This window comes from Macrobrachium nipponense, chromosome 23 (genome assembly GCF_015104395.2).
Source record: "Macrobrachium nipponense isolate FS-2020 chromosome 23, ASM1510439v2, whole genome shotgun sequence".
NCBI lineage: Eukaryota > Metazoa > Arthropoda > Malacostraca > Decapoda > Palaemonidae > Macrobrachium > Macrobrachium nipponense.
Genome location: NC_061090.1, coordinates 75,777,191 through 75,803,863, shown reverse-complemented (window position 1 = coordinate 75,803,863; position 26,673 = coordinate 75,777,191). Strand labels below are relative to the sequence as shown.

The following is a 26,673-nucleotide window of genomic DNA, read 5'->3' as shown; positions in this document are numbered from 1 at the left end:
GAATACCTTTATTTGGTTCTGTCCTAAGGTAAGTCCAGACGATACGTATTTTTGTTCAATTTTCTACATGGTTTTATACATTCAACAGCGCAAATAACACATACGATTGTGATTGCTCTTGTGTTTTTTCTTGGAAATCAACAAGGCATGTGACAATGCAAGGCTTCCTACTGTTGATGGGAGTCACATGCATATTTTTGTGTGAATTTTTTACCCTGAAAGCTATTGTGTAGTAAAATCTAATTATACCATGTCACTTGACAGTGAAGAATTAACTTAATTTTTTTAAGATTACCAAAAACACATAGTGCTTTGGGAAACTGATTTAAAAGGCTACTCTAACAAGTTACTAAGATGAGATGCCCTTCAAAAACTTACTGAAAAATATACAATAAATGTTACAGCTGTGAAAAATAAGATAAAAAAACCCCCAGATCATATTTGTGAAATTCTTGCACAAAATATCATTATCACATTGTAAATCTTGCAAAATGGTGTTTTTGTTCTGCTTAAAATATTCCTTCTTCCACAACCTTTTTTTTTGTGTGTTTCTTTCGTCTCTGCTTAAAACATTAATAATAATTAAGCAAGCAGCACGAACTCCTGCACAAACAAGTCATTCCGCCAACATTACTAGAACTTTGAATAATAACATGTGAACAGTAAGAGGCATGTGTTACGTTCCTCATTCGTCTTTCAACTTTCGCATTCAATTTTACTCCAAAAGGCATGCTCGTAGCACATGGAAAAAATGCATTGTCTGGACTTCCCTTTAGAGTGGTGGATACCGCGGCAATCAAAGAACATGCCAAGGTGTCTGCCTTGTCCTCTAGGCAAGGATTAAAAAAGTCTCAGGCTTCAAAGGACAATTGTGAAATAGCCAGCCTTCTTTCTCTTCTGAGAGGGTGCACATATGTCTCTTTCAACCTTCTTTCCAGTCAGAAAGAAGGCGGAAGGAAGAACTTGAGAAAGAATGCTCATAACAGGCGGTTTCTTACCGCTGGTAATTGAAAGGAGATGTTTGTCAAGTCTCTGGACTTGATAATGACATAACTGAGACCTGGTAGTAGGTATCCCTCAGAAGTACCTGCTTTCTTCTGGGTCTCGGGCATCTTTCATCGAAATCCCTCCTCTCGTGTTCCTGTCCTGGGAACAGCTAATTCGTCTAATAGCACTTTTTGGTGTCCTGTTGTTACCTAGAAGCCTCCCTTCGGGATAGCTTCGCCCTTGCTCTCTTCATTAGAGAATGCAGGAGGTCTGCTTCCATTCCTTTATCCTTTTCCTCTCTCAAATGATGAGGAAGGAATTAGGCTGCTGTTCAAAATCAACAGGACCCTTTGAATATGCTTATATATATTTACTTGTGACATGCATCTGTCATCGGATGCACTGACCGAGTATTAGGGACATACCTGTAGGCCTGTTGTCTTCAGATGATCAACTGAGACAATAAGTACCTCCCAATCAAAATCCTGAAACTCAAGGCAGCCTTTTGGACCTCCTGGGAGTTTTGGGATTTGATTTTGAAGTACCCAGTGGTGTTGTTAAGCAACAAAACCACGGTAGTGGCAGTTATCACCAAATGAGGGTTTTATTTCCCTCCTGTTTTGGTTAACATGCTGATGCTCAAGTGTAACTGTGGCGCACTTGATAGCTTTATTAGCCAAAACATTTATTTATGAAATATACTGGCAGGAACTCGACCTCTTGATTCAAGTGATGGGCAGTGCTGCTTCTTCACGGATAGATTTTTTGTCTTAGTATTGTTTCTCCTCAGCTGGGGGTTAACTTCTAATGAGAAACCTCTCTCTTGCCATCTCTTGGTGGGATTTGACTCTTGTTTAGGGTTCCTGTCTTGTGCTCTGCATATGCCCTTTTGAGAATTACCATTGAGATATATATCTCAAAAGATTCCCTATCATCTTTCTGTTTTACTAGGTACAAAAGAAGTCTGTAAGTCTTCTGCTCTTTTGCACTTGACCATGGGCCACTACAACCAATTAGAAAGACTTTTTCAGACAAACTCGACAGCTTTTGTCTTATCTCTACATTTATTCTCTAATTCATAAGGTATTCAACGAGTATTGTTTACCCCGAATTGAAAATAAAGAAGGGAAGACGAAGACTTGGCCTGTCGCCTGACCTGCCAGCACTGCTTCCAAGGTAATGAGAGGAGTTCCTCCCTGACCCAACCTTTGTTGTCAGTGACACAAGACTGGTTCCTCAGGCAGTACAATCTCTGTGTCTTCATGGCTAGAAGTCTCCAGCTTTCCTTGCCAAGCAACAGAAATAGCTGGGTAACTCTTTTCAGTCCTCTGTAACATTCCAGGGATTGGAGCCATTTTCGCTAGTTGGTGTCATTGATGGGACTTTTTTCCTGGTTCTGAGCCATGGGTTCTGCTTCTCTGATTTAATTATGAAAGACATAGATCCATATTCGGCCTAGTCTTTCACATGGAAGTAGTGTTGTTCCTCTGTGGTCAAGATTCAGCTATTGATGAGAAACTTCTCTCTGTCTTCCATCACAGTGACCCCAGGTCTGTAGATAGCATTTGTCTTCCATCACAGTGACCCCAGGTATGTAGATAGCATTTGACTCTTGTTTAGGGCGCATACGCCTTTGTGAGAATCATCAGACAGAGTTTTGTCTCCTAAACCCGGATCTCGTCTGTCTCCGGCTTTGGTGAAGAGGATAGATGATTTTTATGGACCTTCTTTAATGTCACCCTTCAAGGGGCAGGTATCTCTCTTTTGGCGCCATCTCAGATGTAGTTAGGTCTGAATCATTCGGCATCTGTTGCCAGGTTTGAGGCTTCATGATCCCTGGTACCTTGGACTTTGTAATCGATGATCCTTGCCAATCGTTACTTTGTCCCGTTAGTGTGTTGCTGTACTTTTGAGTAAAGGACTCAACATCCTTGAAATGGATGTTGATAACTTATTCCTAGTGCTGACTCACCAAGGAAGAAGTGTCTAAGAACATGTCTTTCTTCTGGTTTTGTGAGACGATAAGGAAGTTTTCCTGCAGCTGGCGACATCACCTGTATGCATCCCCGAAAGCTCATGGTGTGGCAGAATCAAAGCTAAGTGAAAAAAGCAAGCCAACTCCCCACAGTTACGTTAATCGCACTGACAAAATTTCCCACAGCCACACTTTCCCCTTTACGTTACTTTTTACCCCTTGGACAATTGGTTTAACGATATACCAGACACACAAAACACAAACACGTACTCACCTCAGGCTCCAGATACTCAGGGCTAGGCTGTGCTGTCAGCTGGATATAGGTTAGCTGAAGCACAACCACCACCGATAATCACAACACAAACCAACCAACTGAGAACCACAACCCCACAACAACTTAACAACCAGACAAATCACTGAGCAGATAAACACCAAGGGCTCGAAATAACTTGACAACCATACGACTCGCCCCAGCACAACAACCCACCAACACTGCTCCAACCACCACTCACAGACACCGAAATGCACTACCAACCTCTTCAACTTCACCACAACCAGACAGACACACGCACAACAACTTTACAACACCAAAATCAATCAAATAACACAACATCAACTGACCACCAACGGATAACTGCTGCTGCCCAAACTATTTACAACTTCAACGAACGCTTTATTTCTTACGACTCCTGTAACACACTCCTGCCATTGATATACACAATAGAGTGCCACAACAGACACGCTTATGACCACCATTCAACCACTCCCATATATTCTTCCACCAATCTCTCTCTCTCTCTCTCTCTCTCTCTCTCTCTCTCTCAGAGACGTCAAGTATGAACTACCATCATTACTCCTCCATAATGGAATCATTGGCTTAGTCCTTGGACCACATTTATGTATTCCTCCCTTCGGGTATTGCCCCAAGTCCTCGGAACCATTTTTCCTTGGATGTGTGGTGGCTGCAAAACAAGTTGTGTTTTCTTACCCAGCTCCGTTAACATGACAGGCAAGATCTCACCAGAGGTGTGGTTCTTGAAGTGAGAAGCATTATGAAAGTGACTGGCCTCTCCTCCTCCTCCTTCCACATCCCTGTACTTCTCTTCCTTTGGAAAGAGAGTAGAACTTGAACCCTACACTTGCTGGAACTGACATCTGATGCTTAAGTCTACGCATCGAGCACCTGTTCTACTTACTGTAAATAAAATAATAAAAGCAATCCTTCTCCTTCCTCTAGCAAGGGTAGAAAGGAAAAAATGGCATTAAGACAAACCCTTTTCGAGTCTTTGCCCTACTGCCTCCTCATATTAAGATTCTTCCTAGCCTTTTATTTTCATATGAATTCCGATTCCTCACCCAATCAAAAAGGTCCAAAAGACTGACATGTGATCTGGCAGTTCCTATAGTACTGTGATCAATATGTCATAGGTAGGGTACTTCTCCTCGCTCTTTTAGCCAGGAGGAGTTTCCCAGGTGTGAAGAACTCCAGTCAGTTCAAAGAGACTCCCTCACATTCCTCCCTCCACCACCTTGTGCAAGATTTTAGCGGCTTCTTTCCAGCTTTGCCGAAAGCCATTCCTAATGTAACAGACAACAGGTTTAAATAGTTAGGAAAAGTACAGTTTACTTTTAAAAATTGTTATATAAGTATATACAGGCGACCCTCAGCTAGCTGCAGGGGTTCCGTTCCTGGCTGCCGACGCTAAGTGATTTTCGATGCTAAGCGATTTTAAAGCCTACGGCCGCCGCACACCCTCTTTCAAAATTCTAGACCAGTTAACAGCACCTTAATCCTGCGATGACACAATAAGTAAAATTATATTTATGCAGTATAGATCTATAGAATTTACTGTACAGTACATTATACAGTGTTCCCTCCATATTCGTGGGGAAACAAAACAGCTCACCAACAACAACCCTCAACCATAACAATTCACATATAACCCAACAGGAACTCACAAGCACAACAAATCCAACAGCACAGGCACAACAACTCTAAAGCAAACAATATCGACTTAACAACAACTAAACATCAAATCAATGAAAAACCCAACTTAACTGACTTTCAATGCCTTCAATAGACTGCTGCCGACACTACTGACTATCACAGGCTCTGACCCAAGACTGACTAAAAACTGACTCCAAAGCCCAGAACTCTTAACAACTCTAAATTCCAACAGCACCAGCAGAGAACCCAGATCTCACCAACAGCCAATTCAGTCGTTAACCATCCAACCACCAACTACCCTCTCTCTCTCTCTCTCTCTCTCTCTCTCTCTCTCTCTCTCTCTCTCTCCTCTCTCTCTCTCGTTTCTCTCTCTCTCTCTCTCTCTCTCAAGGAGGTTGTCAAATGGAACTCCCATAACTCCTCCATATTTCCTCCCCCGTTACATTTGACAACATCTCCCTACACTCACAACACCCACTCTAAATAGCCTTCCGCAACACCCATGGATGCTTGGACACAGGCCCCCTGGATCTTGTTTGAGGGGCCTCATACACACTCAGTTACACCGCCATCCACTTCTCCCAGACCGCTTCCAGTCAGACTCCCATTACTATCTCCCTCACTACCATCTTCCCAAATCCCATTCGCTATCTCATCTACCCCCTCCAACTCTAGTCCTAATATCTCTCTTAACTCTGCCACCAAATCACTTACCTCATTTACACTCCTGCCAAACTCCCGAAGAGACTCATTCATACTGCCAACTACATCCTTACCACTTGATTCCCTTCTTGGTGAAATTTCACTAAACCCTGGCAACTCAAACCCACACACGCTATATGTATCATTCCTCCCATCAAAATCATCTGTATTATATGCCTTATCCACCATTTTTACCCTAACTAACCCCTCTATCATACAGCTCACGTTTCTCCCTTTCATTATCTTTCCTTACCTTCTTCCGCTTTCTTCCATACTCAACCAACACTAACTGCCGATCTTCCAGACCCATGCTCACTGACACTCGGCTCACATTTCTTCACCCTCATCCACTCACTCATCGCATTCTCCCGAACATACTGCCGTACTTCCCTCCACTTATGGAGCTGATTATGGTGTGCCCTAACCTCATCCACACTCCCATCTACTCGCAATTTCCCTAATACATAACTCAATCCACTCGGTCCCACTTCCAAAATCTCTAAAGGCCCTTCAAATTTCTCCCTTACCTTATTCACATTTATTCTCCCCATCTCATCCACCTCTTTCAACACCTTATCTCCAATCCTAAAACTTTCAAACCTTTCACTCACTTTCTTCCACATGTCCTGATCACTCTCGTGACAGACCCAACCGTGGCCTGACAATCCTTCCAAAATTCAAGACATACTTACAAGGAGACATACCTATACACTTCTGCAGTATGGTGTTATATACCCACACTGCACGTCCTACATACATATCCCAATCATTGTCGCCTTTACTCATTCACAAAATCTCCGTCATCGTTCTAACAGTCCTTTCCGCCAAACCATTCGCGCTGGGCATATACTGAGTAGAATACACATGGACAATACCCCATTCCTTCAACATTTTTTTCAAATTCCCACCCCACAGACTCAGGCCCATTATCACTCAACATTTTTGCCCGCTTACACACACACAGGCAACATCACTTGCTCCACTATTCACACAACGGTTTCACTCCTCTTATCTTTGATGGGAACCGCATAGGCAAATTTACTCATGTGATCCACCATCACAATTGTTCCCACAGGCCCCCTCACAGTCTTTGGCAAGGAAACACAATTAATGACAAACATTTCAAATGGCTCTTTCATCTGCAATCGCAACACAGGTGGACTCGCATGCACACTGATACTCCCCCTTAGACAGTCTTCACACATAACAGCCACATCCACACAAATCTTATTCAACCCAGGCGCGTACAATCTCTCTCATGCACTCCCACAACTTATTTTTTCCCATATGCCCAAACTGATCATGCACCAACAAACATATACTCACCGTTGACTCAACAGAAAACACCGGCACATACACTTCCCTGTCATGCACCCCTTCTTGATGCAAAAAGTACAATATGGGTGTCACGTTTTTTTATATTTTCTTTTTTTACTTGGCCTTTCTCCCATCTGCACATGTGAAATTTTTTTATGTGAGTGCCTCTTCTTTTTTCAAGACATAGAGAAAACATGAACTACTAGTGAATTTGGTTTAATAGCTTAACTATCATTGTAATATAATAGGTAGTTTTGTTAAGAAAATCTAAGATTGCCGTACAAACAGCTCAGTTTCAGTGAGCTAAATACTGAGACCGAATTTTCCAAGACCCAGTTTTCTTAGTTTTCTCTATGAAGATATTTTGATATTTTTGTATGCTTAGAATAAATGTTATGTCTGGATTAATCTTAAATAAACATTTTTAGTTTCGCTTTGTGCTTTCGAAACAGTGTTAAAGGATTTTATGTTATTTTCTAGCATTTTTAGACATTAGTATTCAATGTAGCTTTGAGACCGAATATTCCTAGCACCTATAGGGGTAGGAGTGCAACAGGAGTTTAATGTCAGGACTGGGATGAAAAGAAATGGAAAGTGTTTAAATCTCGTGTAGATAGGTTTGAGAGGAAGAAAAGGAGAAAGATGGCCACCAGAGCCAAAAATAAAGCTACTTTAGAATCTGTAAATATTTTTCTAGACATTTGGATGATAATACTGCTTTTTCATCACCGGTTCTTGCTATTTCTCCCATCCCTACCCCTTCTTCTCTGAGGTCCAAGGGATGCCAGTGGCGGTATGCCTGTGGGTAGCCGCCCCCTCAGTCGAGCCTGCTGCCTGACCCCAGGCTTCGACAGATGGCCATCGAAAAGGCGTCAATGGCACTTTCCAGCTTCGTCTCGTCCTCCCAAGAGGCTCTTGGGTGACATGGATTGCTCCCCTTTTCCAGTCAAGAGTTATAGAGAGGCCAGCCATAGCCCTCAACTTTCCCTCAGCTTCACTGAGCTGCCCTCCACCTCCACTTCAGCTTGACCCCCTGTGCCCGCTTTGGACAGCCTAGAGTCTTTTTATCATGCTGAGCACTCATTTTGGCTCTCAAGCACCCAAAAGACTCGCTCAGAGATCAGTCGTCTCCTTCTAGACCCCTCTCTGCCACCAAGCACCCATTGCCACTAGAGCACTTGACGCTTGCTTCCAAGCAACAATCTCTAGCTCCTGAGCTTGTGGCACCAGGTCTTGTGCACGCAGCTCCATCTTTGCCTCCTCACTCTTCGGTTCAGGAAGACCCTTCATTGGAGCAGATCAAAAGCAACTGCATGCCATTTGTGTGTGTGTGTGTGTGTGTGTGTTTTTTTTTTTTGTACAGAAACCCCCCACAGTTCCGGAGATTGTTTTTGGCTGACTTTCCTGATTGTTTCGTGCCTGCTGCCCCAGTGTCTCTGGCTTCAACTTTCTTTATGAAGAACCAGACAGGCAATAGCACTCGGCTCCCCAAGATGGTTCTTTCCTTTTCCTCCTCCTCCTCCTCAAGGAAGGCTCTTAAGGAGGTGGGTGAGTGGCTCTTTTTGAAATGGGAACAGGGCTAAACCACTCTTGCTTGACCTCCCTCTTTGGGAGTTTCTGCCTCCTCCCAAGGGGACTTCTCTTTGCTTATTGATTGGTTACGATGTTCAGCCTTTGCATCAGCGAATGTTATGTTTTCGTCACCTGATTTAGGCCACCTAGTCAAGAACATCTTTAAGGGGTTTGAGGTATTTAGTTTCCTTAACTGGACTGTCGTGACCTTCACTAAGAAGATCGAGAACTTCCCTGACCTGGCAGAGGATTTTGCATAGACTAGCCAGTGATTTTGTATTCCAACAAAACCATAAGGGGTGGCTCCTTAGAACTTGCTTCCTTCTCTTCTCTATGGGGGTGCTAAAGAAAAAGAAAGTTATGGTGCTCCTTCACCGTGAGAGGAGTCACATGGACAGAAATCTGCTCTCCTTTTCCCTCCTCTGGACCAGCTTCAGCTCATCTCCCAAGCCACAGTTCAAGAGATTTCTTCAGACCTGCAGATGAAGTCAACGTAGGATCTGTTAGCATAGTCTGTTAAGCGAGCTAAGGACCCCTCTACCTTTGTAAGGCCAGTTATTCTCGCACAGGTTTACCTGTTATTTTGTTGAAACTGATGTTCAAACGTACGTGTGGATGACAGTTTGTGGGTGGAGTCAGTACACTCACCAAAACTGATGAACTGATGGAATTACCTAAGGTTCCTTCAACCAACTGACAGGTGATCACACATGTGGATGTTAGACCCTGCTGCACTAGTTGTAGACTGTTATGAGTCCAAATCATATAAAAAAATATTCCCATGTGATAAATACAATTTGGTATAGGCCTAGACCAGTGTCCACCCTTTTTATGAAAGGTATTACTAGTGAAAGTAGGATTCACTGGCCATTTTATAAATAACTGAAGTAACCCCCAGGTCTAATTTAACCTTATTCATTATTATTGTATGAGAATAGACATCTCCCTTTAATAGGCAATACTTAGACCATACACTGTCGTGCCTTTTTGCTTCTTTTCCAATTTGAAGTGAATTGCCACAGCAGCTAGTCTATGTAGCTTCAACTCCTTATTACCCAGTGGAGTTTCCATCACTGTCATGTAGTGTTGCCACGACGAAGGCTAGGTAAGAAATGAGGGCAATGACCTTGAGTTGACTGTCCGACTGACAGTTCTACTCTTTATGTGTGGCCACTCGTCCGTCAAACGGTTGTGGGTGGACTGACAGGAATGTGAATACTTGGCCTTACCCAGTCTGCATCACCATTTCAGCTTCAGCCTTTTCATGGAGGAAAGCAAAAGCCTCAAGCCAGACCTCGGACAAACTTACGCTTCACGTCAAAGTCCGTCAGAAAAACAACTTTCAAACCCCCTGCCAGGTAATGAAGGCACAGTCCTTTGTGCTCCATTAGGAGCCAGACTTCTCGACTTTTGGAAGAAATGAAACCAAAGAGGAGCAGAACAATGGGTCATCAAAGTCCTGAAGGAGAGCTACTCCATTCCTTTTAGGGAGAAGCCTCCTTTAGTCAAGTCTCCCATCATCTTGACAACTTCCTCGGAAGGCTCCGAAAAGTTTTCAGCTCTTTTGAAGGAAGTCAGCTTTTTCTTCCTCAGAGGAGCTGTAGAAGGGTAGAGGTTCTCATTGTCAGCACCCTGAATCACTTTGTTCAGAAGCCAAAGCCATTCGACAAGGTGATTGGATGATCACCCTAGACATGCAGGATGCCTACATCTAAGTCCCCATCCATCTGGATTCCAGGAAGTTACTCCTGTGTGTTTTTCAGTGCAGGGTTCTTCAGTTTCGGGCTTTGTGCTTCGGCCTCTCTACAGCCCCGCAAGTATTTATACGAGCTCTCATTCATCTTGGTAAATGGCTCCATCTCCTCAGCATCAACATATGCTTTTATTTAGGTGACTGACTTCTCCATTCCCTATAGAAGGAGAAGTGGATGGAGGACTTGCAGGCTGTTCATCTGACTCGAGTTAGGAATCCAGATCAAGAAACCGAAATCTCAACTGACCCCTACACAAGAAATTCTTTATTTGAGGATGTTCCTGAACTTTCAGACTTTTCAGGTTTTACCATCCCCCGAAAGAGTCGACTCTTACCTTCACACAGACCACAGTTTTCTCTCTCCCATCATGTTTGGCCAGTCAGTGGATGGTCCTCTTGGGGACTCTGTCACTCTGACCTCCATCGAGCAGTTTGTAAAATTGGGCAGACTGCATGTGAGAGTTCTTCGGTTTTTTCTCGAGGCCAACCGGTACAGGAAAACCCAACTGGACTCCTTCATTTTTGCCATCATGTTGGAGGTCAAATCAGACCCATCTGTTATGGCTGTGGGAAGGAAAGCTTCTCCAAGTGAAATCTCTTCGTCCATCAAACCCCGACCTAGACTTATATTCAGACGCCTCGTACTTAGGTTGTGGAGCTCTGCTTGGTGATCAAGGAGTTTCCAGGACGTGGTCCATGGAACAAAGAGGCCTACATATCAAAACGTCAAGGAACTGAAGGCGATTCACTGGGGTCTCCAGTCATTCCACCTCTAATCTTCAGGAAGACAGTGGTTGTTCATGCAAACATCACTGCCCTGTCATATATATCTGCGAAGCAGCGAAAGATCTCCTGCTCAGGGTGGAGCAGAATCAGATTACCCTCATCACTTGATTCATTCAGGGGAGGCTGAATGCCTTAGCAGATTATGGGGCAGACCAACCTTAGGCCTGTTTGCAGTGTCGAGGAATCATCATCTTTCTCTTTTCTGTTCGTCAACCCCCAGACCCTTTGGCATGGGCAACGAATGCCATGCTTATGAACTGGTTGCCTCCTCCTCCTCCTCCTCCCATTCGTCATTATATGAGAGGTGATCAACAAGTTCACTTCTATCGCAATGTATCAATGACCCTGGTTGCTCTGTTCTGGCCCACCAAAGAATGGTTCCTGGACCTACTTCTACTTTTAGTGGATTTCCTGAGGCTTTTTCCACAAAAGCAGTTGCTTTTCAGCCAGCCCTACTACTTCAGGTTCCACCAAAGGTTGTCCGCTCTGACCCTGAGAGGATTCAGACTCTCCAGTCAGAGTTTTGTCAGAGTGAAGGGCTTTTCAAAGCTATTTGCGAACGCCATTGTTAGATGTAGAATGAGGACCCTTCCAAACCCTGGCCTCGCTCTTTCACCATTAAAACCTTGATGGACATCTTGGACCAGAGGAAGAAGAGAGGCTTCTTTGTCTTGTGAGAGCCCTTCAGTATTACTTACAGACGACTAAAACAATTAGAGGGCCTTTTAACCAGGTCTGATGTTCAGTAAGGAACCCTTTATGTCTCATGTTAAAGAATGCTCTAGCTTATTTTTTAAGAGACATGATATCCGAAGTTCACTCTTGGATCTAAGAGGGCATCCTACCCTCTTTTAAGGTGAAAGTTGCTACCTCTTGCTTTTAGTCACAATATGCCCCTCCCGTTCATCTTACGATATACATATTGGAAGTGCAAGTCGGTCTTCGTAACTCATTACCAGAAGGAAGTGGAAACTGTATTTGAAAATTGCGTTACCTTAGGACTTTTATCCATGGCTGGCATGGTGTTGGGAGAGGAAGCATATTGAGGTCTCTTTTCCTCCTCTATCGCCTAGCCTTGTTAGAGGGTGTCAAATCCAGGGAGATCCTGGGGGTACATTGTACCTGGATTACTCACCAGGTTTTTTTTAGGGGTTTGGGTGTGGTTTTTATTACAGTGTAGTTGACAGCATTTTCTGGTATTTATTCTCGTTTTTTGGTCAGGAGAAGGGCTTCTTTTTAAACTTTGCTAGCATTTGAATCCTTCCTTCACTGCAAAGTTCCCACTAAAGTAGGGACGACCCATGGCTATACTGCCACCCTACTACGGATTAAGATGTGCACCAACCAGGGGCAGTAGCCACCTGCAGTATCGCTCTTATCAGGTAAGGAAATAGTAATGGTGTCAATGGTACAAACTTTTCTATTTCAAAGTCATTACTTGTTTTTAATATTTTGGAGTAGAATTTGTCCATGTATTCCACCTCCTATGAATGTGGATTCAGCTATGTAATTGCATAATTGAGCCCTCCCTCTTCCCCTCGCATGGACATCAGGGCACAAAACAAATTGAGCTCTTCCTATGTTGTTCCTCTTATTCCCCGAAAGTGGACGGGGTTAACCACCTACCAAAACAATTAAAAGTGTTACCGCAAATTTTGAATTTTGAGGCTGCTGTGGGTGGAATCCTATAGCCTTGTAATTACTTGGTAAGTACTAGTATATATAAAACTATTTTATCATAAAAATGTCATATTTCATAGTGTTTTAGATTACCGTATATACTCGAGTAACGTGCGATCTCGCATATCATGCGACCCCAAAATTTTCACCAATAAACAGTGGTTTTGTCATGTATCTCATGTATCATGCGAGTTCCTTTTCCAAGAGCGTCAGTTCATAAGGTTGGTGGTTTAGCGTGCTAATGGCCGAGTCATTCAGGTGTGTGCTGCTGCTAGTGAAGTTACGGTAATTTTCTTACTAATCTCGAGAATTGAATAGAAGATCTCAAGATTAAAAAAGAATACCAAGATAATAAAATAATTGTAAAAATAATGCCTTGGAGTCCTAAATCCATTCTCTCTTTTCATCTCTCTCTCTCTCGATCCTCTCTCATCTCTCTTCCTCTTCGTCTCTCTCCTCTCTCTCGCGTCTCTCTTCTCTCTCTCCTCTCTCTTCAGAAATAAATACTGTAATTTGAGTCTTTCACCAACGGGTATCAGTAAATGTGTAGACATTGTGTGTGTGTTTAAAAAAATGTGCAGTACACACACATTCCGATGTTTCGGTTTTTGGAATTTTTCAATTTCGGAAATGTGAGGTCAGATGCATAATCAAACAAACATTACTACTGCAGCAAAAACATTTTTTTCCTTTATGTTTTTCATTATTGTTATTTATTAATTACAGTTTATTTAAATAAATATTAATATAATACTGTTACATGAATGTGAGATAATTAAGATCACGTATGATAAAATAGTGGGACAATTAATATCATATGTTCACTAATAGCTATTATTTTCAAAACAAACATTCCGTAAAACGCAAAAAATATATGTACATAACAATCAAAATATAATAATGTTCTGCAGTTCAACTTGTGAATTTCAACAATAAGTATGACTATATAATATATTTCACCATATCGCTCTTGCAGTTGAAGAGTTGTAAAATTTTGAGGATAGTCCGGGAAAAGGATATGTACTTTGTGATTACGTATCACTACAACGCCATGTGGTATTTTCATACCACTATATTGATGACGCATCGCTACGACACACTGGTATTTTTCATACCACTATACATTAAAGTTAAAATGATCATATTATATTATTGTTTTCACGAAAAAATAATTATATAAAGAAAATTATCGAGTAATTTTTGCTGTCAGCAGTCAGAAAATCATGAACATGGTAACGTTCAAACCTAGTGTCATCCACGGCATATGTCTATAAATAGAACAGAAGCAGAGGGCAGTCATTGGATAACAGATCTCCATGGCTACCAACCAGCCAATCAGGTGTTAGTTATACTACTCTGTGAATTTCTTAGAATGAACGTTTACACGTAACACACGGGAAGCTAACGATGATGTGTGTGCTTTGCATACAGTACGTAGTTTTTGTTTTTATTAGTGTATTTTACTGATTACATGAAGAATACTCTCTCTCTCTCTCTCTCTCTCTCTCTCTCTCTCTCTCTCTCTCTCTCTCAGGAAAGATACCGTCATTTCAATTTATCAGTATCTTTTCCTGATAGACAGAGTAAATATTTAGGACTCCAAAGCTTGACATATGTCAATTATTTTATTATCTTGAGATTTTTGGTTAATCTTGGGATTTTCCATGGTCAACTCTTGGGATTAGTAAGAAAAATGCAATTATTTGAGTAGCAGTAGCAGCAGCTGCTTCGCACACCCAAATGAATCGGGTAAGCCTAGCACGCCAAACAATAGTATTTACAAAATGAGCGGAGCTCTCTGGCTGGGCTGTTTTGGTCCACCCACGTGTTTGATCGCATACCTGCCAAATTTATAACAACAACAGAGATAAAACCATTTCTCCCATTACAGATATCAAATATTATCTTTTCCGTTGCACAGAATTCTAAATAAATTACGTTGGTTAACGATTGATAAAGTTTTTTTATGCAATAACAAGAAACGGAGTCAGATTTTCTATCAACAGGGCATCTCATTTTGGTGCTGTTGTGAATATTTCAACCAGTTCCATGTGCGCTTAAATCCATACTGACTGTACAGTCTGGAGCCAGTTCTCCCTTCTACACATATCTTGATTTCTTAATATCGTAGGTATAGAATAAATTGTTGAGCAAGGAAATATGAAATAAAGCATAACAGTAAGTTTGACGAGTGAGAAATAAACAACCGTATACAGACAGACTCACTCTCTCTCTCTCTCTCTCTCTCCTCTCTCTCTCTCTCTCTCTCTCTCTCTCTCTCTCTCTCTCTGAGAAAATAATAGATAGGAAACAATGACTGAATATTGCTTGAATGCGATATGGCAAAGTTTTGGCCTGACTGAAGTGTGGAGTGACTTTGACACCAACTTACAAGTTATTCCTGGTCATCTCACAGCCAGCCATGGATAGACATCAACTTCACAGCCTAGAAAGGGCAATCGTATACAGAATAAATAGGTATGGAAAATGCGAAATGCGGGCCTATGTTGTCCCATAAAAAAAGCTCTCGCTCGGACAGCTGTAAGATTTAGGAGAGAGAGAGAGAGAGAGAGAGAGAGAGAGAGAGAGAGAGAGAGAGAGAGAGAGAGAGAGAGAGAGAGAGAGAGAGAGAGAGAGCAGGGCCGAATAGGAAGGAGATTAAAGTACCTGGGAATGAAAGCCCCTTATAATCTTATAATTATAGCCTCGGGGTTTGTCTCAAGGACATTCAAAGGTCTGTCACACACGGGCAGTTGTTGTTTTTGTAAAATTAGCATAAGGGCAGATCTTTAAAAGCCACGCCAGAGAGCTCGCCACAGTGACAAGACTTTACTTTCCATATGAATTGGCGATGTCCTATACAAAGATGCAGGAGATGAAGATGAAATGATCAAAGATCTGGAAGATGACGAATATGATGACTGCCTTGATGGCAAAGAATTCAGAGCAGTATTTGATGATACGGACACGGAGAGCGACTTTGGAGGATTTTAGTTTATTAATTTTATGCATTTTTTTTTACTTTAATAAATTTTCACTTACCTGCGTATCCTAAAATGAAAATAATAGTTCAAGTAACAAATGTTTCTTTTACCGAGTAAAACAAAAAGTAAAAGATTTGGAAATTATAGATGGTTAGTCTAGAACAGTTAAACATGTTGTATAAACCAAAATAATGCAAATGGCGCACGATCGCTCTTTTGTATTTTAAAATACAATAGTAATATGAGAATGCATACAATATTATTGGATATAGTGAAGTACAAGTAAAGCATAACTTTTTAAAAGATCTACTGTTTTCCTCCGGTAGTAACTATCGCGATCTGCCGATTTGGGAAAGCATAGACGGTACGCTAATTTTATACCGCGTGTATGATGCGACCCCTTTAAAATTAGCTTCAAAATTAGGTTTCAAAAGTCGCATAATATGCGAGTATATACGGTAAATAATGGTAAAAATTACAAATTTTCTCATATATTACATGTACAGTGATAGGAAGGGAAACTGAGGGTGATTTGCCCATGAATAGTGAACTATTTATCCCAGAATGTTTTGGTTAATCAATTTTTCCAAGAATTATTTTTTTTATAATTTGTATATCATAAAAATTCTTATACATTTTTCTGAGACAAGAACTTGAAAAAACTTAATGATAATCTCAGTTTGTGGAAATTAAGAGTGCCAAAGACAACTATAGTGTATGGTAATTAAGGCTGAGCATAGTTTTCAAGAGCATTTTTAAGGGCCACATGTTAGTTCAGCATTTTTGCCAGTCCAGCACCAGGTTGGTCCTGTTGATCTCAGATTATTGGGCTTGTAATATTTATTCCAGGCGGGCTACTGATGGTATACACTGGGAGCCTGCAGCTGTGCGGTATATGACAAATTTACTTTTGACTCATATAGGTAAGTTTCTTAATCAGTTTGGTTTTTAGATAAACTTAAGTGACAGAAGTTCCCATACACAGAAAGCATGGGCAGTTGCAAAGGAAAATAGATACAGTAGTTGAAATTTTTGGGTGTCATATCCTTTACTGCAGTTATTTCAAAACTACTGCACTCAGGCATTTAAAGTCAATTTAGCATTCACAGGTTAACTAGTTCAGTTGGGGATGAGGTCAAAATGTGAACTCTCAGTATTTCAGTATTACCAGTGGCCACAGTGGCCAAAATCAGCAATATGTGCACAGAAATGAACATAGCCTTAAACAGCAATACATGCACTGAAAGTTAGATATAAACATGCTAGGAGTTAGGACATCTTGTGATGGAATGTAAAAAATTTTTTACATTAAACTTACCTCTTATTATGATAGCTGAATACTGTGTCAGTGAAAGAATGGAAGAGTGTGAAGTTGCATAAAAATTTAGTAATTTAATGGGGGTTATTTTATCATGTATGTTCACCCATCCCCTCTAGATGACCCATGTGCACCCATACCCTCTAGATGACCCAATGTTTTCAGTTTTTCTTCTGTTATGATTGTATAAGGACAAGTAAGAAAGAGCTGTGTAATAAAGCTTTCATTGCAAATTGGATTTTTTTCAGGCTTTTGATCTGTTGTCAATAGCCGTATTGTCTGCTCAGGAAGAAATTGTAGTGGTTCAATCCATTTCTGGTCCTAGGAGGTCTTCAACCTCTGTATCTCAGGTACAAGCTGGCACTTCTTGTCTGTTGCTTCTGTTTTGGAGATTGCTGTGCAGCTCAAGAGTTTTTATGGAAGCTTGGAATTTTTTTATCAGGGAGCAGGGAGTTCTGCTACTACCACCCTTGCCCCTCCTTTGTCAGCTTCCGAGGTAAATGAGGCTCCAACTCTTGACTCTAATGTTTAGAAGGAACATGAGGTCTATTCCCCATTCAAAGATTAATTTGTTTGTGTGCAGAGAAGTTTCTGGATTATTCTGATGCACCAATTTTACAGGGTTCCAGGTTGCTGAGGGCTTCTGAGTCAGAGGTCAAGCTGGAACCTCCTCTGACTCCAAAATTAGCAGAGTTGTGACTGAGTAGATTTGATTCAGTGGCTAAGACATTGCAAAGGAAGGCGGCTATGAAGATGAGGCTAAGATGTTTCAAGAGGAAGGATGCTATAAAGATTTTCTTCCTTCCCTCTTTTTTTTTTTTTTTTTTTTTCAGGCCAAGACGATGGAGAGGAAAGGGTGCTTAAAGTTTTTCCCCTTCCCCCCCCTTTTTTTTTTTCCCCCCTTTTTACGAGTGCTGAATCGTAGGAGACCAAAGGTTGCCAGATCTTACCATGTCATTGTTTATAGACATGAATTTTTCACTTTCATCAATTCAGCTAAGAAAGTAGTTCAGTCTGGAAAGACTTGACCTCATATGATCTCTAGTTTTTTTGCTAAATCTGCTTTTTGTGTTATAGAGGTTATGTCTTCTCAGAGATGACTATTGTGGCTATAGATGATTTAGCAAGGGAGACTTTCTGATCTCCCTCTAGGGCATCAGCACCTAGGAAATGACATGGTGGACTTCTTGGGCTGTATGGATTGGATTGTTTTGGACTCGATGGAGGAGCCAAGTCCATCCTTTCATGAAAAGGGGGTGGGGCACCTTTGGTCTCTGTTATGCAGAAAGCTTGAGTGGTAGCTTAACGTCAGATTGATGATCTGTTGAACGTTTTGGTATTGGGAAGTGTTGTTCAGTAGGAATGTGAGGTGGAATGAGGTTATTTATGCGACATTCATTGGTCTCTAGAAGTCAACAATGTTCTCAGTGACCAGTACAACAAACTTTTCAAGATCAGAAGTTTATGAGTAGGCAGTCATGTATGCCCTCTGTTGCCCCAAGCCAGTCCTTTTGAATATCAGTGTATGATGAGAAATGTGCTGGAAAGTCTGAAGCATTCTAGGAAGTGAGCCCTCAAGTCCCTGGTCAAGGGAGGTTAAGCCCTTTCCACACAGTTTTTCAGGGTCTGGAGGCAGAGTTTTGGGCTGTGGAAGTATTGAGAGAAGGATATTTTATACCTTTTCTCTCAGCCGCCTCTAGCGATGCCGTCCGTGTCATTTTCCTCGTATCTCATTGACGAGAAAATCCAGATCCTGCAGGAAAAAGTAGTCTCCCTCATTGAGGTGGTCTCATGACTGTTGCCTGGTTTATGCAACTGTCAGCTTGTGCAAAAGGTGTTGAGGGGTGAAGACCAGTTCCAGAAAGTACCTGCAATTAGTCTTTTAGGACAAAGTATATCAGTTGTGAATCATATTCCTTGGTTTGAGCCGGTCCCCATGTCTTTACAAGAGATCTCTCACAGCTGGGCAAGTGGATACATCATTTGGGAATTTGTATGCTCCTATATTTGGACCATTGTTCATCGTAGTGTCCAGGCTAGATGGCATTTTGAAAGCACAAGATTTTATCCTGAAGTAGAGAATCTTCAGGAAATATTTTAAACTTCCAACTTGAATTTGACTGCAGCTTAGAAGTTCATGTGTATGAATACTGATAAGTTTAAAGTTTCTTGGCTTCTCCAATAGAGAAATGATTTGACAAATTTCCTGGAATTCTTGGAGAATTTCTATGCTTTAGTCCCTCACTTGCTTGAGGTATAAACATAAGCAACATAAGCAAATCAGGCTTTCAAGGGCTGCAGAATAAACTCCTAACATTCCGCCTAATGGCCCTGATGAATAAAACGTTGAGCAAATGCTCTTGCTTGGATTGTATAGCATTTGCTTCACTTCCAATGAATAAAACAATGCAAATGCTTTTGCTAGTAGCAAATGGTTACAGCTAATACTTAAGTTCAAGCAAATGCTTAGAAGTTATCAGCATTTGCTTCATTTCCTATGAATAAAACCTAGCAATTGCTTATGCTTCTAAGCAATAGCTTACAAAAGTTTAAGGCAGCTCATGAGGTGCTTGAAGCTCCAGTGAACCTCACATGATGGCAGATTTTCTTTAAATTTGTTAAAGGAAAACTTATCAAAATTGCTATATGGTGTTATATAATTGTGTTTCTATTGTATGTATGTATATATATATATATATATATATATATATATATATATATATATATATATATATATATATATATATAGCAGAGCCTCGGTTCTCGATGATAATTCGTTCCAGAAGGAGCGTCAAAATTCGATTATTTCGAGAACTGAATCAAGTTTTCCCATAAGAAATAACTGAAAATGGATTAATCCATTCTTGACCATCAGTTATTACCCTACAACCTTGCCTTTTTAATACAATACATTACATGTAAATTACAACTAAATAAGTTGAAAGTTAAATAATTATCATGTTAAATGTATATTTTTAAAATTTACATGTATAATATACAGTATAAAAAGAAAACTAGCCTGCGTCCAACCGATTGTTGACCAAGCGCCATAGGCTACCTAGGTAAAATATAAGTAGAACGTAGTGTAGTGGGTAGGCATAAAACGTGTTGCTAACATAATAAAAACATTGAAACCAAGTCTAATTATTACAGTAAATTAATAAACTATTAAAATTAACCCAATTTATATTTATCAAAAACTTGCAAAATTTGCCTTCAGTAAGTCGGCATTTAAGGATGTAAACAAACCATAGCGCAGCCCTGGTGGTTTATATCGGGACTATGGTAGAACAAACCATATCGTCGCTATAAGCCTAGAAACGTTTACATTCGATATTAATTTATGGTAAATCTTTTACGGAGTCGACTGCACAACTGTATACAAAATCGCTTGAAAATTATCTTTCAGTAAATGTAATGTTTATGATACTAACGATTTTGTTTCATAAATGTCCCTTATAAAAAAGGTGCGTCTTTTACGGCAAATTGTCCAATATCAGGGCTGGTTTCAAGCTTATTGGACTTTGACAATTATTATGGTACTGCATGATATATATATAGATATATATATATATATATATATATAAATATATATATATATATATATATATACACATATGTATAAGGTATAAGTAAAAGAATCTTCTTAATGTCTTTAATCACTATACCATACGCACCAAGCACCTCTTGAGTTTAATATCAAGCTAACCTCTTTTTGTCTTTTTTTTTTTTTTTTTTTTTTTTTTTTTTTTTTTTTTTTTTTTTAAAAGAGGACGCTTATAAAAACCAAGCATACAGATTGCATTCGTTACCGTGCACGCGTTGCATATGTAAACTGTGTCACTACCAGACCTCATACGTAAACATTGACGTCTTTTTACAGTAGACATAAAAGAATCATCTTAATTTCTATAATTATTCTATACCATAGCGGCTTCTCTGTTTAAGCTAAGGCTAACCTCCTCTTTACCAGCAAGCTTAACAAAGATTAAGATTGCGTTCGCTACAGAACGGCACACGTTACGTATCTGACAGTGGTTTCACTACCAAATCTCACACGTAAACAATGACATATTTTTACAGTAGACATAAAAGAATCTACTTAATTTCTATAATTAATGTATACCGTAGCGGCTTCTGAGTTAAGCTAAGGCTAACCTCTTCTTTACCAGCACGCTTAAAAAGCTTAGATTGCGTTGCTACCGAACGAACATGTTACGTATGTAACTGGTGGTTTCCACTACCAAATCTTACACGTAAAACATTGACGTATTACAGTACGACATAAAAGATTCTTCTTAATTTCTTAATTACTACGCACTTAATATGGCATAGTGGCTTCTCTGATATAAGCTATGACTAACTTCTTCTTTACCGGCAAGCTTAACAAAGCTTAAAGATTGCATTCGCTACCGAACCGTACACGCAACCTACGTACGTAACATTGCCTTTACTCCAAACCTAACACTTAAATACGTATTGCATTTGCTACTGAAACGCGTGCCTCAAGTGTGAGCATGGTTTTAGAATATGTCTACGCTTGAAAAAAAAAATCGAGCACGGGTGCCTGATTAAATCTGTTTTTTGCTCATCACTTTCATGCAGAGGAGAGGATAGACGAAACTTAAGGTTTATTTTGGAGCTGGAAATGATGGAAACATTTTGAAGAAGGAAAATGCGAGATGCCATGTAAACACTTTTCCATTATTTCAGAGATTACCAATAGCAAAAGGTTTTAATAGATAGCCAGTAGTAATGTTGGGACCCATGATAAATCAAAAGGTAACTGCGTATAGAGTTGATACCACCGAAAAAGCAAACGAAATGCGCGCAAGGTGTACAAGACACGACACGTTTGAATGTTTGTAAAACATGAGTTGCGGACTTTAAAACAATGCTGAGTGGGCGTCACCTGTGATACCAACCGTTTTGCTAAATTATGCTAGTCGGTCCAAGCAAGAATTTATGCCAAATATGGTGCAGTTTTGTGCCAGAATTATGCTATTAATCTAACATTATCTCATTTCTCTAATACATTTGAGCTAAAACAACGATGTAATGGAAATTTAAAACATTTATATATTAGGTGAAATGATACAAAGTGACGAACAGACAATATTATAACTAATAATTTGATGATCTTTACATGTTAGGAAACTCGTAATAAAACACCATTTTTCTTTAATAGATCACATACGCAATCACTAGTACACTATTTGATATGCAATCACTATTATACTATTTAACAAAATGTGTGAAGATCAAACATACAAATGTGAAGAAAAACAACAAATTTTACTTATTACTGCATCATTATCATGCCCCGCAGAACCACTTTTCTTTAACAGGTCACATAAACAATTAATAAATACTTGAAAATGTGTGAAAATTACTTCAAATATAACATTTTGTTATTTACTGATATTTACTGAAAAAATTTAAAAACTAGAGAAAAAAAAAGGTAAAACAAAACAAACCAGTCTCTACTCAAGAAGAAAAACATACGTACTATTACTTGATCATTATCATGCCACTGAAACACTATTTTTCTTTAACAGATCACATACACAATGAATAAATACTTGAAAATTGTGTGAAAATCCCTTCAGACATAATTAAAATTTTGATAACTACTGAAAAAAATAAAACTTAAAAAAGGAAAAAAAGCAATTCTTTACTCATGAAGAAAAAACATTATTAACACTTTACTGATCGTTTGTCATGCCACTGTGGGTATTTATTCATATTCACAAAATTTAATATTCCTTAGTTGGGTTCAAACTTAGCAATTAACTCATTTGTTATTGCTGCTTTTGAGGCAATTTCACTATGAAGATACATTCACTATAACTGTGTATGAAATTGAGGAATTTTCTGCATTTTATTTAAAATTTTAGTGAAAATACATTCTAAAATTGTACTAGAACCCTAAGTGTGAAAGAAATTATGCTAAGCTCCAATTCTTGGGTCAAATTATGCTAAAAAAAACATGAAATTATGCTACATTTGGTAGCACTGGATGACGCCAACTAGCGGCGGCTGGCTGAAGGCAGTTTTGTTTACAAACATCATATGGTCGGGGGTCGGAAACTGGTTATTTGGTTGAAAACAGATACAAAGTTTATTGGAAATTTAGTGGCGAAATCCGATTATGTCGAGTTCTAAAACGGTCGTGAACCGGGTCTCTACTGTATATATATATATTATATATAATGTGTGTATTACATACATATATATCAATTTAAAAAAAATATATATATATATATATATACCTATATATATATATAATATTACTATATATATATATATATTATATATATAAGATATATATATCTTATTGTATAATATATGTCTTTATGCATACCTGTATAATACATGCATTTATATACAGTAGTACCTCGAGATACGAAAGGCTCTACTTACGAAAAACTCGAGATACGAAAGCCAATGCGAAAAATTTTACTGTTCTACACACAAAAAGTTTTCAAGATACGAAAGGTTGTTGCTGTAAAGTCCCAAGATTTGCCCGGACCACCGAGAACAATTTTAAAACTCCCGCGCCGCCAACTGAGTAAACTCGCCACCATCCTCCCGCTCTCCCATTGGTTCCTGATGCTAGTCACCCCATAAGGTCCTTCTCTCCTATTGGTCAACATCTACCCCTTGTGCTTTAAGTATTCTATTTGGTAAAAGGATGCTGTAAATTGAAAAACTTATTCATGCAATACATTTAGTAAAAAAAAACATTAGGTAAAGATAGAATAAAGAATAGAAATGAATGGTTATTATACTGTTTGGTAGTTTCAGTAGTTGAAGAGAGATAATGGAAATTTATGGCTTACTGTGTAAATTGATTGCTTGGCGATCGTTCGACACTCGTAAGTGCTGGATGTAAACAGACGTTTGAAAGTTTTTTTTGTTTGTTTATTATAGTTAATGGTTACTTAACCCTTAAACGCCGACTGGACGTATTTACATCAACATTTTTTGTGTCTCGGGTGCCGACTGGACGTATTTTACGTCTACATACAAAAGTTTTTTTAAAAATTCGCGGAAAAATACTTTTAGGCCTACCAGCCAAAAACTTGAATCACGCGCCTTGGGGGATGCTGGGAGTTCACGGATCAAGGGGTTGTTTTGTTTACAATTTCTTTCTTGCCGCACTAAAAAGTATCGGTGACACATCTCGGAAATTATTTCGTCACTTTGACATAATATTTGTACCATTTTAAATTAGCCATTACATGGAGTATTATATATGAAAATGTGCGCATTTTTATGTAGAATACAACATAAAAATACTCATGATTGTAGCTTTTATCAGTTTTGAGATATTTTCATATAAATAACGATAAGTGCCAAAATTTCAACATTCGGTCAACTTTGACTCTACCGAAATGGTAGAAAAACGCAATTGTAAGCTAAAACTCTTATATTTTAGTAATATTCAATCATTTACCTTAATTTTGCAACTAATTGGAAGTCTCTAGCACAATATTTCGATTTATGGTGAATTTATGAAAAAAAAAAAAATTTCCTTACGTCCGCGCGGTAACTCTTCCGAAAAAAATCATACATGCGATTGTGGTAATGTTTGCGCCATTTTAAATTAGCCGTTACATAAAGTTTTATATATGAAAATGTGCGCAATTTCATGCACAATACAATAAAAACAACCCATGGTTGTAGCTTTTATCAATTTTGAAATATTTTCATAATATATGATAAGTGACAAATTTCAACCTTCGGTCAACTTTGACTCCACCGAAATGGTCGAAAAATGCAATTGTAAGCTAAAACGCTTATATTCTAGTAATATTCAAGCATTTACCTTCATTTTACAACAAATTGGAGACTTAGAACAAATTGAAAGTCTCTAGCACAATATTTCGATTTATGGTGAATTTATGAAAAAATAACATTTTCTTTAGGTCCGCGCGGTAACTTCCGAAAAAATCTTACGTGCGATGGTGGTAATGTTTGCACCATTTTAAATTAGCCGGTACATAAAGTTTTATACATGAAAATGTGCGCAATTTCATGTAGAATACAACAAGAAATAATTGAAGGTTGTAGCTTTTCTCATTTTTGAAATATTTGCATATAAATCATGATAAATAGAATAAAAAACTCTGTTCGGTCAACTTTGACTCTACCTAAATGGTCAAAAAACGCAATTGTAAGCTAAAACTCTTACAGTCTAGTAATATTCAGTCATTTATCTTCATCTTGAAACAAATTCGAAGTCTCTAGCACAATATTTAGATTTATGGTGAATTAAAAAATAAAAAAAACTTTCCTTCCCTCCGCGCGCGGATTCTCCGCCACAAATCTCCGAAATGCGTACGTCCCATTCTCGGAATATTTGCTCCGTTTCATATTAGGCATTTCATAGAGTTATATATGAAAATGTGCGCAATTTCATGTAGAATAAAACAAAAAATATTTGAAGGTTGTAGCTTTTCTTATTTCCGAAATAATTGCATATAAAAAAAATATATAAAAAAATACTTCATTCGGTCAACTTTAACTCGTCGATATGGTCGAAAAATGCATTTGTAAGCTAATATTCTTACAGTATAGTAATATTCAATCATTTGTCTTCATTTTGAAAGAAATTGTAAGTCTCTAGGACAATATTTAGATTTATGGTGAATTTTTGAAAAAAAATATTTGTTTACGTCCGAGCGTTACGAATTCATGCATTATTTTGTGATAATATTTTCTCTGTGTTGCTTTTATTGTTTTTCAATGTGTTATATACTAAAATAATTGCAATTTAGTGTACATTACAACGAAAAAAAAAGTAACTTGTTACCTTTAACCGTTTCGCGCACAGCGTGATTTGAATACAATTATATATGAAATTTCATTTTTGCGCTATCATATATCGCATTATTTATATATGATAATGATAATTTTTTTCATTTCTGATGGTTGCATACTAAACTTCAGCCAATGACAAAAAAAGGAGCCAAAACTGAACTCTTAATCTTGAAAACTAAGAATAAAATATTTTTTTCCGCTTCCGCGCTCACTCTGAAACACCTCCGGCACACAGGAGACATTTTTATTTTACCGCTTCGGCGTTTAAGGGTTAATAATTATTTGAAATGACTACATGCAATACATTTAATAAAAAAATTGTGAATTAGATTTAAAATATAAAATAAATCAGACTGCCAACAAATATTACGTATTTTTTAGAATTCTTCTTCTGTTTTATTATTACGTTACGTATACGTATGTTTCATTATAGCTGTCAGTAACTCGGTATCTCCATTAGGTAAAGATAGAATAAAGAATAGAAATGAATGGTTATTATACTGTTTGGTAGTTTCATTAGTTGAAGAGAGATACTAATGACAATTTATGGCTTACTGTGTGCTAGGAAAAATGATTGCTTGGCGTTCGTTCGATACTCGTAAGACGGGTAAGAGCTGAATGTAAACAATCGATTGGAAGGTTTGTTTTTTGTTTGTTTGTGTATTATAGTTAATGATTAATTAATAATTATTTGAAATGATTACATACTGATTATTTATACATTTTATTGGGATATTCTAAGCTTTTAGCTCTTAGGTTTAGATGTCAGAATCATAGACTAGGCTACAGTAGCAACCACTAACATAGGCTAGGCTTATTGCTAAG

The 26,673-nt window shown here is 38.8% G+C and overlaps 1 protein-coding gene across 1 annotated transcript in view; it reads left to right on the top strand.

Annotated features, from left to right (window-relative positions):
- The window catches only part of LOC135201637 (PC-esterase domain-containing protein 1A-like), a 197,919-nt gene that overhangs the window by 76,041 nt on the left and 95,205 nt on the right, over window positions 1-26,673 (top strand). The window contains exon 7 of the mRNA XM_064230724.1: window positions 16,554-16,627. Within this exon, the coding sequence (XP_064086794.1) occupies window positions 16,554-16,627 (74 nt within the window). The remainder of the gene's footprint in view (window positions 1-16,553; window positions 16,628-26,673) is intronic.